The 15903-nt window shown below is 32.6% G+C and overlaps 1 protein-coding gene across 3 annotated transcripts in view; it reads left to right on the forward strand.

The window, feature by feature from the left end:
• Nucleotides 1–15903, forward strand: part of LOC118205666 (dehydrogenase/reductase SDR family member 7-like) — a 61256-nt gene that overhangs the window by 30379 nt on the left and 14974 nt on the right. For all 3 annotated transcript variants that reach the window (XM_085820704.1, XM_085820705.1, XM_085820706.1), the window contains 4 exons: nt 428–577; nt 2888–3000; nt 8214–8406; nt 13431–13477. In XM_085820704.1, the coding sequence (XP_085676830.1) occupies nt 428–577; nt 2888–3000; nt 8214–8406; nt 13431–13477 (503 nt within the window). The remainder of the gene's footprint in view (nt 1–427; nt 578–2887; nt 3001–8213; nt 8407–13430; nt 13478–15903) is intronic.

The following is a 15903-nucleotide window of genomic DNA, read 5'->3' on the forward strand; positions in this document are numbered from 1 at the left end:
GATATCCGAAGTTTTTCGCGATTACAATACTTCTTTTACTTTCTACAAGGAATTAAAAAGCAAATTTATCAGATGTGGGAACTTGATTTGTACAAAAATGTGTAGATTTAGTTACACTTTTGGGGAGGAAAAATTATTTGGTAATAACTTAAAGGAGAGTGAAAACCGTTACCCTTTTAAAGAATTTGGTATGGTGCTCGGAATCTTAATAATTCTTATTTAGTATAAATATATCGTTTATGCAACAAAGTTCACTGCAGATATTCCGAATTATTTTTAAAATATAGATTGGATTGTTTGATGGAATCTTTCGTTTCACACTGCAAGTGCGCTGTTTGGTGGGTAAGTTGGAATTAGTCAGACTGCTAGTATTTTTTATGCCTTAGTTTATTTTTAAAGCTCATTGATAATTTTTACAATTTTTCAGGGGACTTCAAAAGAAAGGTGGTATGGGTTACAGGTGCTTCAAGTGGTTTGGGAGAAGCGATGGCATACGAGCTGGCTAGTGTAGGTGCGAAATTAATTTTAACAGCTAGAAGTGAAGATTTGTTGCAGAAAGTAAAGGAAGATTGTATAGGTATGTTTCTGTCATTTTGAAGTCTTTGAATTTTAAAATATTTAGGTTCGATTAAAGCTCATAAGCATGATAGTTAATGATCTAATTAGGGTATCATAAAATTATTTTTTCCATTTGATTTCAAAAACTTCCTTCCTAGTCTTCGGGTACATATTCTTATAAAAATTACCGTTCAGAAAATCAGTTTTTTACTGGACTAATTACTCTATAATTAACAATTAACTAATTCCTTCCTGATTTATAATAATGAGAGGTAATTAATTTATCTCTAAAGGAACTTAAAATGCAAGTTTGTTTGTCCACACATTTCAAAGAGGAAAATAAATTTTGAAATTTTCAAGAAGAAATACGACTTCTACATTAGATTTTGAGCAATGGAATGATTAAATTTAATGTTAAAAATGTTTGAATTTGAAACAAAATCATCATATTTATTAACAGGCGTTGAGTGAATTAAATCATCGAAACAGAAATTGGCTGAAAACATTTTCTATTTTTCTGTCTTATTATACGAGTCCACATACGCAGTGATTTAAGTGTTCACAAGAAGTCCATCACACTTTCTTTACGACTTCCTAAATAGAGAAAAATTGGCGCTATTAAAATAAGCGTAATCAATTTATTAATGGAGAACGAAGAAATTGGAACTGAAAATATTGCGGATATTAATCAAAAAAGAAAAGAAAAAAAAAAAAAAAAAAAAAGAAAAAGACTTACAGAAATTCCAATTTACAAATCCTATGGCTCTAACAGATAAAGCAGGAATTCCCTTTCAAGATTGATGTACTTCAAATTCTCTCAAGTCACAACATGGTCGCAAAATGAGCCAATTTTAGATTTTAAAGGGACAATAAATAATTTATTGAAATACTTTAAGGAATAACAGCAGTTTGCTATTTAGTGCCAGCAATAAAACAAAGTCCCACTTTTATCCCAGCTTTTCGCGCCCAGTTGGCGACGTTTGAATTCGAAATACAAGATCGCTAAGTTTGGAGAAAACACAATTAAAGGCAGCAACAGTAACTTTTTTAAACTAGAAAGAGAAGGAGTGATTAAATATTCTTGTTCTCCAGAAATTGATAGGCAAATTGCGCTTATAAGTGCACACAGCTGTAACTATTCAGATGATAGGCTAATTTATCATGTCAATTTGCATCGGTTTTCGAATATCACGTTGCACTTTCTATCTTTGAAGTCACTTTTTTATTGTTTTTCCCTCAACTAATTATCAAAATGCTGCTAGCCCACTAAAGTGACTGATTAAAACTGATGTGACTAAAATGAACGAGGATGAATAGTGTGAAACTAAAACCAGAAGTGGCCTAGAGCAAAGCTGAAAAATAATTATAATTCAAAGGTTTGAAATATAATATTATCTTTATATAATAGAGAAATATTAATCTCTTTTTCTATAATTAAATTCCACTGTTTAGTAATATGTTTTAAAAGCAATCCTGAAATAGTCAGAATAGGATTTCTTGCAGCCATTAGGGCAAACTATTTTAATTAATGGAAGCCAAATGCTTCCATTAATTACAATAGTTTGAAGCTAAAATGCATCTATACTAGCTGTACGTGATTCAAGAAGCCAAGCAACTGCAAATGAAACAGCTGTGGAATCTTAGTTTTTTTACTGGAAACAATTTTCCTCTTAGTTACTATCCAGAGGCAACTGTTGCTTACTGCGAGGTCAAGTTTCTTCTAAAGCTGTTTAATTAACAGTGTCCACAACTGTAATTTTGTGTTCAAAGAATTCGAAAATGTTCTATATATATCATATTCAATAAATACTTCAAGCTGTCGGTTTCATACTTTAGGATACGATAGTGTTTAATAAATCGACTAAAGCACTCCAAAGTATAATATCAATCTTAATTAATTTTTCCAGTATATTTCATCGAGCATCTTGTTTGCAACAGCTTTATGTGTTAGCTGCTACATCATTTGGCTTTAAATCCCAAATAAAAACTTTTATGGATAGGTCGTCTTTTTCGATACACTGATAATTTAATCTATATTTACAATGTATTAGATTACAATTAGTCAAAACTTTCTGCTTTGCAATGCTATCAGTGTTTAAATGATCATTCGTGCTGTCTACCACAAAAACGTATTTAAATTATTACTAAAGATTTCATTCTGTAGAAAAGGTATGTTTCTTAAAATGTTTTCAAAGTTTTTAATTATTATTTTCAGTAGCACTATATTTAGGAATTATATCAAATTATTAAATAATTTGCCATAAAGCAAAAATTGAAATTATTTGTTTTAATTTACATTTGAACATAGTTTCTCTTTTAATTTCTTTAGAATTATCTCAAGGACAATTAGAGAAAAAAGATATTTTAGTTTTACCTTTTGATTTATCACGCCTGGAGTGCCATAAAGAAAATGTAGAGAAAGCAGTAAATCATTTTGGAAAAGTGAGTTTTATTGTTCATTAGATATTTTTGCGTGTATGAGAAATAATACAAAGTAAACACAGTAATCTTATCTCTAGAATTTACAAAGCATTCGTTCATTCTGAATAACCATAATGTACAGTTGCTTGATAAACTGAGCTAAGATAATTATTAAAGATTGTATAAATTTACTATGTGCAAATATATTAATGGCGCATCAGTATGCACAAAGAGTTTAAATATCTTAAAATAAAAAAATAAAAATTAGAAACATATACAATTCCTTCTTTTTTCCCTAACTCATTTATTTTGTTCCCTGTCCAATGAAATGAATTACACTTATAGCATTTATTGCATTTTTTTTACCAGAAAAGAATGATATGACAGTTTTCTAACCATTCATTGCATACAAAATTTTTTATCCAACAGACTTGTATTGTACAGCTAACTCGTGATTTATCCATGTTTAGTAACACACGAATATGCATGAATAACTGGAAAACTTATAAGGTATTTCTCCCACTTTCCTAGCGTCCTTCGTGGTGTAGTGGTTCTGCACACTGGGCCGGTATTCCATAGGTCCGTGGTTCGATTCCCGGTGAAGGCGGTTGCATATTTTTCATCTCGCTGGCTTCTAAAAAAATCCTAATGTCTCTACAAGTGGCGCCCGAACTAAAAGTGTTGTGGATGATGGTTCTCCACACCCAGGATTTGGCGACTAGGTACCCTAAAACCCTAGTCGCCCTTTAAAAAGGGGAGTATATAAGGTATTTCTTCCACTTTCCTAGCGTCCTTCGTGGTGTAGTGGTTCTGCACGTTGGGCCGGTATTCCAGAGGTCCGTGGTTCGATTCCCGGCGAAGGCGGTTGCATATTTTTCATCTTGCTGGCTTCCAAAAAAAAAAAAAAAAAAAAAAAAAAAAAAATTCCTAATGTCTCTACAAACTCACTAAAATTGTAACTAAAGTGAGGTTACAAGTTAATTATCAGATGTTTTGAGTAAACGATATATAAGCTACTAATAACATTTAGTCAAAATAATGGTAAAATTTGCGTAGAATATGCTATGTAAACTATACCTATTTAATGAGATTTTTTTTACTTATGCAAGATCTATTTGATTGGTTTATAGGCAACTATATGCTATGCCGATTTGATAGGTTTTTGTATTGCAAAATGCCTCTCATTCAGAAACAGTAAAAACTAGATTCGCTGTAAAGAACTCACATTTGACTTATTTTAAAGATGGGTATCTTCTCAAAAATCGAATATTTTGTGGAACAATTACTTTTCTGCAAAATGTTCTGCCTCGTTATTCTAACTGTAAGGAAAATTATTAGCGAAATATGCAAATGAACTTACAGAGAAATTATATCATACTACTTCAAACCAAAATATAAAAGCATGTGGAAGATTTAACAGCCTTACCCTTTGTTGGCTTACCCTTGCTTTAAGAGCAGCCTAAATTTTGTAAAACTGAAAGTAACAATTATGTAGCACTTTTTTAAAATCTTTTTTTAAAAATAACATTATATCAACAACTTTCCATAAACCCACACGCAAAATCAAATACAGTAAACTGTCAGTTACATGCTTGTGTTTTGTACGACTATTTCGCTTACATGATGATTTTTCAAGCTCCCGTTGTGAGAAACTGGAAAACAATGCTTAGGTTTTTCACATTTTATATCATACATTTTAGAACATACTCTTAGTTATGCGTTGCAAAAATGTTTTCTTTGAGCTTGGCTTAGATAAAAAGAATATTTATGTACTATATATTTTTATACTTTACACTGTTTTTGTACAATGCCAAAAAATTGATTTTATAACAAGTTCTTTCAAAACCACTCAGCTTTCAGTTAATCCATTGCTTAATTTGTCCACCTCTCTTTCTCAACATGTTGAATGCAATACCTATAATCATTTTCCAAATATTTCTTGCGCTGCTAATCGGAGAATGCACATGTGTTAAATGTAATGTACAGAAAACTTTTTCTTAAATTTTAATGTTTCTAAATTTAAGATTTTAGAAATCTGAATAAAAGAGAAATTTTATTAATCTTGTTTAAAACGGAAATCATTTGCACAACAGGAAAGGCTCTAATGGCTTCAAAAATAACATCTTTTGCAAAAGTTTCTAATTGCCAGAATTGCAGAGCCATTAGGTTATTTTTAATACAGAAAATGTGCAGTGCCTTCACCGCGACTCGAACCTGGACCTCTCGAATACGCGCCGAGTGTGTTACCATTACATCACGAAGGAATGCAGAAAGGAGATGAAAATATTTTATATACTCCCCCTTTTAAAAGGCGACTGGGGATTAGGTGACCCAGTTCAAATTCTGGTGGTGAAAAATTATCATCCACCCTCTTTTAGTTCGGGCGCAACTGTAGAGTCATTAGGTTATTTTAAGAAGGAGGTACGAAAAATGAGCCCTCTCCGGGATTCAAACCTGGACCTTTCGAATACGCACCGATCGTACTACCGTTACACCACAAAGAGATGCGGAGAGGAGTGAGAAAATACCTTATAAAATGAACTCTGAAAGAAATCTCGAAAAATAAGATTCCAATAGAAAATACTAGAATGACTAGAACGTATTCACAGAAACGATCTAGATTTCAGAATGAGAAATTTGAGACTTCGGAAGATGTTAAACAAGCTTTTCTGCAGATCTGCCTCTCCGATGAACATAAGGATGCAGTTCGTTTTCTTTGGAGTAGTGATGATCCAAGTGTTGATAAAAGGCCCAATTTACAGACTTACCGTTTCAATCGAGTAAATTTCAGGGTCAGTTCGAGCCCATTCCTGTTAGCAGCTACTATTAGACATCATATTAAAAAATACAAGGAAGATTTTCCCGAAACAGTTGAAATTTTAGACCAGTGTTTTTATGTAGATGATCTCATTTCTGAAACCGAGGATTTCGAAGAAGCACTTGAAGTATCCAAAAATGCCAAGAAAATTATGGAAGAGGCTGGAATGGTCCTCAGGAAGTGGATTAGCTATAATGCTGAATTAATGGAGCAATGGAAGAATGAAGAATTCGATACTATCCTGCAGACGCTACTCTCAGCTTGGGCGCACACCAAACTAAAATCTTGGGACTTGCTTGGAAGACACACGAAGATTATTTAACTATGGATACTAAAAATCTTTTGGAATTTCTTTCTATTTATAGATAACGAAACTGATTCACGCTGTTCCAAAAATCTAATAAACTCGTCAAATGTTGGAACTACGAAGTGCGTGCTACGCACAAAGAAGGAGAAATCTAACCGTTCTGACGTGAGCAATTACTTGTAACCGAAGCTCACGTCAGACCGGTTAGATTTCTCCTTCAAGTCTGCTGCCTCAATCATAGGAGGCAGCAGATTTGAATAACTGAAACTTTAACATTAGTATTTCATAATTAAATTTATGTTAAGTTCTTGCATGTGAACATAGTAAGGCCGGGCGGGATGTTGGCGCATTTTACGCCAACGAATCTCGCCAAATTATCGCCTCCTACGATTGAGGCAACAGACTTGAAGAAGAAATCTAACCGGTCTGACGTGAGCAATTACTTGTAACCAAAGCTCACAATAAATTGTATTTTGCTTCACTGTAAATATTTGTATATGATGTTTTTCTAAATAAAATAATTAAAAAACGAAGCAGTGAAGCTGGTCCGTCGATAAAAAATAACCTTTAAGAAAAATAAGTTTAATCAGGCTGCTGATACTTACAGATATGCTGGAACAAATTTATTTATTAAATTGCATAGCAAGGTACCTTGCTTAGTAAGGTATTACATTTTTCAAGAGGGATATTTGTGATTTTGGGTAACGGTCTACAGAAAGACTAACTGTGCTCTTTTATGCTTTAGCACTGGTGGAAGTGAGACATTTTAACTTCTAGTTATTAGAAAATCATTGAAAATCATTTGCTTCAAAAACTCACAGAAATGCAATGGTTTTATGCAAATAACAAAAACGCATGACCAGCATCTAAAAATTCAAAATGATAGGCACAGGGGGAGGAAACTCCTTTGTTTTACAAATCAGTGTGGTGTACCTCCATAGTATTTCGCAATATATTAATTCTCATATGTTGCCATTTTTCCCTAAAAGACTATTAGGAGATTTAAACTACTAGATGAGTAGTTTGAGATTATACGATCACTACAGATACACTATAACAAAAATTTTCTGTTGTTTTCAGATTTAAAAATATATATGTATATAGCAGTTTTGTTTTAATCCTGGATACGAAACACACACTGTCTTCTTCCGGTGATAAACAGTCATGGTCCAAACAATGTATAATTGTTTCAAGAAAGCGGTTTTTTTTTTCCGAAGAATGAAAAAATCATTTTATGAGAACACACACTAAAGAAGGAAAATCATGATTCAGTACTAAATACTAGATCAAGATTTTGTCCATGTTAATGATCCCAGCAGATGAATTAAGAAGTGCTGAGGATATATGGCACGAAATGGTGACTGAAGAAAATAATGATGGCAATTAAGCTGACTAAGAACAGTTTATATCCGTCGGGTATACAGCTTTTATGCCTTATTCAAACGCCAAGGTTTGTTATCTGATTTGGTTGATGCGAAAGACTTAAAATGCAACAGCATTTTTAGCTGCAAGTTTAGACTCACATATTTTTTCTCTGTTGCTCTACACTTCGTAGACAGTCAAAATACCTATTAAAATGCATTCAATTAGTGGGTTCTTTCACAATTAAAGTCATATTTAATAATGTTTATTAAACAAAAGAAACGCTAAACAACATTTTAGTCTTTTTTTTTTTAAAAGGAAAATTTTTATGTTTCATTTTTGTCTCCATGAAAATTCGTTTTCTTTATAAATTCAGGACCTTCAAAACAGTATCATTTTAAAAAGAGAAGAAATGTTTAACACTCTTCATCTAAAGCGGTATAGGGCCTGCATTAATAGAGAAAACGAATTGTCATTTATCTTTTCCAAAGGAAATATTCTCTGAGATGATAAGAAATAATATGCCTGAAAGAAAATTGTTAAAATTATTTTTATAATTAATTTATTTCCCATTTTATTTTTTCTTGGAATAATAATAAAGAACTAATTGCTTAATGCCTGAAGTGCAGGTATTCCTCTTGATTATTAATAATGGTTTCGTTTGCGTCTTTGTAACCATAAGAGAGAAAATAGGATTCCAAATAAATTAAAAAGTATTTTTGTAATTCTTTCTTCTTTTATTTTCAGATAGATGTTCTCATTAACAATGCGGCTAGATATCAGATTGGAGAGATCATTGAAACCGATATCGAAGTGGACAAAGCTATCTTTGATGTCAATTTCTTTGGAACGGTATCTCTTACAAAACTCCTTCTAAAGCATTTTCTGCAGAATGGTGGAGGACGCATTGTCGTAATTTCCAGTATTGCAGGAAAATATGGTATCATCTGTGTCTATTTACAATAATAATTTGCTATTCAGGATGTCTAGAAAAGAAGTACAATTCCACAGAGTATTTGCAAGAAAGTGCTGAGTTTTAACAACTCACTTTTTCTATCAGACGGAAGTGGTAATTGTAAACGTTCACGGAGTTTGATAATGGACCCAAAGCACTGAATCAGAAATATCAAACAAATAATTTCTTTATTAAAATAACTGTTCCTTGCACAAAATATCTGGATATATGGAAGCAATTTATAATTCCACTACTCCAAGACATTCCATAGATTGTTTTCCATCAGACATTGTTCCTTCCAAGGACTGATGATGTAGGTTTGGAACTCTACATATAACATTTCTTTTTGGTCTGAAATGTCTGTTTAACTTTCTTTAAGAGGGAAAAGTAGGAATGAAATGAGAAGTTATGGGATTAGATTTCAGGTCTTTTTAAAACTTGAGACCCTAGATTCAAGTTTTGTGAGTTTAGTAATTCAGATTTGTGGGTCTCGCGGTAGATTTAAGAACTCGTGGGCCTCCCTTTGGTCATTCAGTCACTTGCACAGATTAACAATTCTTAGAGCATTGGACTGGACTTAGTATTTGGTACCATTTCTTGTTAGGAGTCTACTCTTCCTTTCCCCTTTGGCTTTGCTAAAAACGCTATTTAAAAAAATCGCGTAATCTTCCTACACTTGTAATCGAAATATATCTATGGAACTATAGATTATCGTTTATTCCTTCTCTAAAAGTGGCATACGTGAAGACAAATAAAATATTCAAAAAAAAAAACTTTGACTGCTGTAATTCATTTTAAAAACTAATTAAATTACCCTGTATCACAGTTTTCTAACGAAATACATTAGAAAGCAATATACTTCTTTCATAGACATCATGTATTATTATTATTATAATTTGATTTTCAAGAGAAAAATTACTGTTCTCTGAATATTAATTTAAATTCCTTGCAAGCAAATGTTCTAATATTAACAAAATTATATTAGCAGTAATTTTTATTAAATTAAAAATAAAAAGCTGCCACATCTGAACCTGATATATTTGCATTTATGTAAAGTTACAGTTGATGATACAAATATCATTTAGTATCCATGACAATCGATATATTCCATTTTGTACGTCATGCAATGCTTATTTATAATATAACGCGGTATCTGTAGCATAAAGTGGATCACCAACTAAAGCTTTGTGCTATCACTTTGCAAAGCGTAGGTTACAGTATTTGCGTTTCAAATTTAATCTAAACTAAGCGATTTAAAAGCGGAAAACACAGATTATTATTCATTACTCACTGAATCCGTGACATTACACTAGTTGGATTCATCAAAAGCAGCTATATATATGATGAAGAGTGTCCGTTTGTTTGTGCGCATACAAAGCTGCAATTTTATTCCGATTTTAAAGAAATTTTGCGCAATTTTATTCCGATTTTAAAGAAATTTTAAACAAGGGGAATCTACACAAAATTTCTAAAAACCGTCCCATGGGGTCCAAACTCAGGGCCTTTATATTAAATTTTGCGCTCGTGTTACTCATCTTAGATTCACGTCTCCGTTGTTACATTCGCGCTGTTAGTGGAAGTCATATATGCTAAGCGAAGAATGTAAAATATTTCTTTTTCTTTTGCTTTTCCTTCCCCCTTTTTTTACAAAAAGTAACAGTTTGGTGATCATATCATCTATCTTAGGTTAATGTCGCCATTGTTACATGCCCGCTATCAAAGGTACTAAAATACTTAGATGGTGCCATGTTTGTTTACTGTTTAATTAGATGGTTCCATGTTCGTTTAGTGTTACATTGCAGAATTCTCCAGAAGAGGGTACAACAAAGAATATAAGTGCGCTCTCTTTCAGATTTTCTAGAATATTTCGTAAACGTTGGAGAAATCAGCCGGAATGGATGGGATTTTCAGAAAACAGGCATAACCGACAATAAAGTAACTAACAATTCTTACTAAAACCGTTACATGTTCGAATTTTTATTCTACAGTTTTATTCGATCTTGGTAAAATTTTGCATAATTCATCTTGAACAAAATAAAAGAAAAATTTCTGCTTCCCTGAGATTTCCAAAAAACTACCCCTATACCTATAAATAAATCCTCTTCTCTCTACGTAAATCCCGGGCAAGGCTATTACTACAACGCTACTTGATATTTCAACTACTATCATTATAACTCAGACGTTAATTAATCCAAACTATAAGTTAAAGGCATAAGTTAACGTATAAGCAGAGATCAAAAGATTTTCATCTGCTAGAGCTGTGTGATTTATACCAAAGTTATCGTACATAACAGCCATGATTAAGACATGTGAAGAGTAAGACATTTCATTGTTTTCAGATTCGCGTACTTGACGAGTAATAATTAAGTTGAGGATCTTTTATGTCAAAACCATACAAATAGAAAATTTGCTGCTATTATTTGTACTTCTAAGAAAGTATTTAAGTTAGTAAGTGTTTATTTGGATCTTAATACTACAGCTGAAATGTGAAGCTAAGGCGAATCGTTTCAGTAACTTCTATCCTTCAAATGCCAGGATAATCATGCAGAAATTGAGTAGCTAAATTGTCCTTATTTGATTTGTTAATCCTCTGTCCTCTAAAAATGCATCTGAAAGGGGATTAAGATCAATTTAAATCAGTCAATGGCTAGAACAGAGCTATATCAGATTTTCACGTAGTCTATCTACCTCAGTTTTCAATCAGGAAAACATCTTAAATTTTATCATGGATGGATAATTACCTTAACTCTAGAAGTGAGACATTTAGTTCTTTATGAGCTTGATGGCTCGTGACAAGAACAAGTCAGCTTTCAAATCACCCTTCAACCAGGGCTTTCTAAATTGTCTTCCTAAATTAAATTTTATAGCCTCATATTTAAAACAGTTGCTCTAGAATGTGCAAAAATAAAATAAATCAAGCTGTTGACAAATGGCATGCTTAAAAAATCTTAAATTTATTTTATATTTATTTTAGTTATTTATTTGTGGTTTTTCCTAGTTGTTCTTTTCTTTAAAGTGCCTTATTTTTGTTTATCGTTAGATCCTGGATAATACTATGAATGGTTTTCAGTAAATCCTGTTTTGAAGTTTGAGTAGTATATATACATCACTGAAAGTACAGTTTACATTCAAGTTTCAGTTACTACTTAACTTCACGAATATAACGTCCAAATTCGAAATGTTCAGATTGTGTAAATGCTTTTCTTTTATTAATAGCATCTGCATTTTCTTTTAAAGATTTAATCTTTTAAAACCAAGTATATTATTTTTTCTTCAGCTTAATTACGTAAATTTTATTAATATCTTCACCAATTTTCTACGTTTAAAACTTAGTTTAACGAGAATTTTAAAAGCCTAGAAACAATTTTTATATACGAACTTAACGCTCTTGTGGAGAATGGCTAGTACTCGCCTTATAAGCCAAAACGTTGCTCAAGATGCACCACTGTGAGCGACCGATTTCACCCATGAGAAAAGGGAACTTTCTCCCAGTTTTGATAGAGGGGACTGATCCAAAGCCCTGGGTTGACTGGTCCAAAACTACTCTCCATCAATATCCGAGGATGTTTCTAGATCTATCTTCCCACCAGCAAACATCTTGAGAGGATTTTCGGGTCGTCAGTATTTTAAGTGACCGCATACTATATACTTACAATCATCCAAGCATTCTCCGGTATTTGAATCCTAGGATCTGTCCCTCGAGATGCTTTCCATTAAAACTATGATGGAACTTCTCGTGAGTATAATTCGGTCGCATGCTTGGCAATATCTTCGTTGATGGGACTGCTGAATGACCAGTAGCTATTGGCCTTTATGAACGAACGTATTAAACTGTACTTGGCCGGTAATTTAGAACAAAAACAACAGCATAAATACAAGCAGTGTAAATGTAAACAACCTTAATTGTAGGTAAACAAGCATTTAGCGCCATTTATACACATAAAAGAGGGTGAAGCAAATTAATTATAAAATTCTTATAAAGAGAGTACGAGGTTATTAAAAATGGTTGAAATGATTAAAAAACGAGGTTATTAAAAAGACTTGTATTTCAGCAGCATTTTATAATGCATGATTACATAATGAATACAGAAATTCATAAAATCGCATACTTTTTTATTAAAAGAATCTATGTGCACTTTTTTTTGTGTGTGCGACAATGATATATATTCATACTTTGATACGAATGTAAGAATTCAGGATTTCTAGGGCAGTAGCAGTACTTTTCTGTTAACCTGAATTAATTCCGCAGTGGGCCTGGTGATGAAAATTGCCTGAGAGATATCTCGTAGCGTGTAACCTGCTAGCGAGAAGAATCTATGATTTCTTCATTAAAATCGAGTATTTTCTTCAAACATGACTTGATAGATCTAACAAGCCTTTCCCCGAAACCGCCCCACCGCAAATGTGGGAGCAGATTTCTACGGCTGTTCTTCATCTCGATAAATTTTTGAGTGATTATCTTAAGTGGAAAAAATTCGGAAATGGGTCTAAAAATGAGTTGAGTGACGAAAAAAATTAATTTTGCCAATAAAGTGCAGAAATAAAATTTTGCACCCTCGATTTTCTGATCCATGGCGAAGCGCGCTATTCAGCTGAACTGGTATGTCGTCGGAAAGGAGATGGAGTTCCCGTAAATAAGGCTTGGCGTGGGGGAAATTGAATTTATTAAGCAAGAGTATGGGCCGTAAAAATGGCCGGGCAGAGTAGTCATCTTCTAAAGATCTAATAATTTAGAAGGTCAGCAAAGTATGCTGCATGATTATTTAAGGCCCTTTTTATTGTAGAATTTTTCGTTGAGTTTATTTAAGTGGCGTCTTACGCACTCGATTTTGGGGCTTGTATGTAGGCTTTTCTTTTTAATGAAGTACTTGATATATTCAGAGGTTTGAAATTAACATAAAATCAATTTATCTTGCTCTTTTTGTGAATGTTATATTCATATGATTAATTATCGTATTTAATGTATATGAGTTCTACTAAAAATAACATTTAATTTTATCATAATGTAGGCATTCCGTCAACGGCATCGTATGCTGCTACTAAACACGCACTGCAGGTATGTTTTTCCTAATAGAATTAATGTTATGACATGTTAAAAATTCTTATTGTTAACAGAATTTATTGAAAAGATGAAAAATTTTAAAACATCGTTTCACTTATAAACATGAAATGTACGTTCATTTTGATAATATATCATTCATTTTAATATATAAAAATATAGGCATATTATTGTTGTAAATTTCTGCAAATGTTTAAATCCTTTTGATCGCATTGTTGTTTTTTTTTTTTTGGGGGGGGGGGGGTATTTTCGTGATATTATGTATTTTTATGTTAATTTATTTATCTAATTTTTACATTTAGGGTAAGAGTTTTTGAGTTAATTTTGTATGCAAGTGAATTTGTGGCCACATGTTTTGCATATAAGTATTTATTTCTTAAAAAGATATGCGGATCTTTCAATTAAGTCCAACAATGTGTAGATCGTGAAAAAAGGCTCAACACTCCTGACGCGCCTTAGAGGAAATTTCTGTCACCAAACTGGGGATATTTGGCATTTTTTCCTCCAAGCTGACAACTTTTTTGAAGATTAGGGAAAGCGGATTTTGTAAACGTTAGGAGTGATTTTTCCCGAACCTTCCAGAAGTCCGTGCAGCAATAGAATTGAATATAGAGTTCCGAAAGTAAGTAGTCGGGTAGAAATCATCTTTGAAAGTTTGCCGTTCAAAAAGATTTTATTGCATTTTAAAGTTTACTCTAAACATAATATTGGGAATATGCGATATTTTTGGCATTTTTCCGGGATAGAAAATGTTCTCAACTCGAGCCTCGACCCTAGCAGAAAAACAAAGGAAATCGACCTTCACTGGTTATCAGCTAACAATATTTTTAACAAAATCATTAACGACGCTTGTAAACGAAAGATTACTTTCATTACCGAAATCACCTCTGTATGAAAAAAAAAAAAAAAAAAAAAAAAAAAACTTTATTTTTTTACAACTATATACAACAAAACTTTTTATATTAGAACGTTCATCATTTTACTTTTGTTGCCACTACATTTTTATCAAAAATCCGCAATGCGGTAAAACAATATAACGAGCAGAAAAATAAAAAAGCCACGCTCTTTCGTGGTCAGTAACATAAACTGTAACATGATGAACTCTTGGTGAACTCCTTGGTGAACACCCTCGATGAACTCTTGGTTCATCAAAGGTTTGGATTCTGAAGTTATCTTAACATTAAATGTTTTTAATGTCTACAAGTTTAAATGTTCATAGAAGCAGTGTTCGTAGTTTAAGTTCACTGTATTCAGGTCATCTCTAACGGGTACAATAACTGCACAGGACGACGAAGATGATTTCCATTAGCTAAACGGATAGTGCAAGACCTTATTTTTCCATCTCGTCCTGGATGACACTCCTGTACAACACCTATCTTCCATAATAATCTTGGCAGTTTTTCTCCATGTACTAGAACTGCAGATCCCTTCAAAAGCTCTGTTACGGCATTACCTCTCTGAATTTGCTTTACGTTTCTTATTTCAAGTAAGTATTCCCTTTTCCATCTTTTCCATAAACCTTCTAATAATCTTAGCCGGTATTTATATCGCCTTGTTAAATTTTCTTTAGTTGAACCGGGTTCAAGAAATTTGCCAGATGGTAAAGATGTCAATCTTCGTCCAACTAGAAAATAAGCTGGTGTCAGGTGTTCTGATTCTCCGACTTCACTATAAATATAAGTCAGCGGACGTGAATTCAAAATTGCCTGAATTTCAATTAAAACTGTTTCCAGCTCTTCAAATTTAAGTAAAACCTTCATGAGTATTTTTCTTCAAACATGACTTGATAGATCTAACAAGCCTTTCCCAGAAACCGCCCCACCAGGCCGCCTTCTTCACACTGAATTTCCACTCAATACCTTTATTACCAAAATAATTTTGAACTTCTGTGTCCTTGATGGTATTCCATAGTTTTTGTAAATCCTTGTCTGCTCTTTTGAAGGATTTTGCGTTGTCTGAATATATCAGACCCCATGTAGTACAATTTCTGAATCAGCTATACATAATAACTCTGCTTTAAAGAATGAAGACAAATTTAATTACCTCAAATATTTACTAATTGACACAGCTTTAATGTCAATAAAGGGATTACCATTAGTTTCCGAAAATTACGCTAAGGCAATAAATATTTTGACAGAAAGGTTTGGTAGAAAGGAAATTTTAATAAATGCACAATAGGAATCGTCTGCTGAATTTAAAGCTAGTAAAAAATGAATGATATTAAAACATTACGTAACTTATATGATAGTTTAGAAAGTAAAATTAGAAGCCTTGATTCCATTAATGTTACTTCGAATTCTTACAGCTATTTGTTATGCCCACTGTTATTGAGAATACTTCCTAGCGAATTAGTTTTAGAGTTCAATCGATCGCTAACCCCTGACCAGGTGACTAACATTTTGGAATTTTTGAAAAAAGAAGTG

Source organism: Stegodyphus dumicola, chromosome 7, assembly GCF_044657685.1.
Source record: "Stegodyphus dumicola isolate Sdum_Otavi_A_Nest chromosome 7, ASM4465768v1".
Classification (NCBI taxonomy): domain Eukaryota; kingdom Metazoa; phylum Arthropoda; class Arachnida; order Araneae; family Eresidae; genus Stegodyphus; species Stegodyphus dumicola.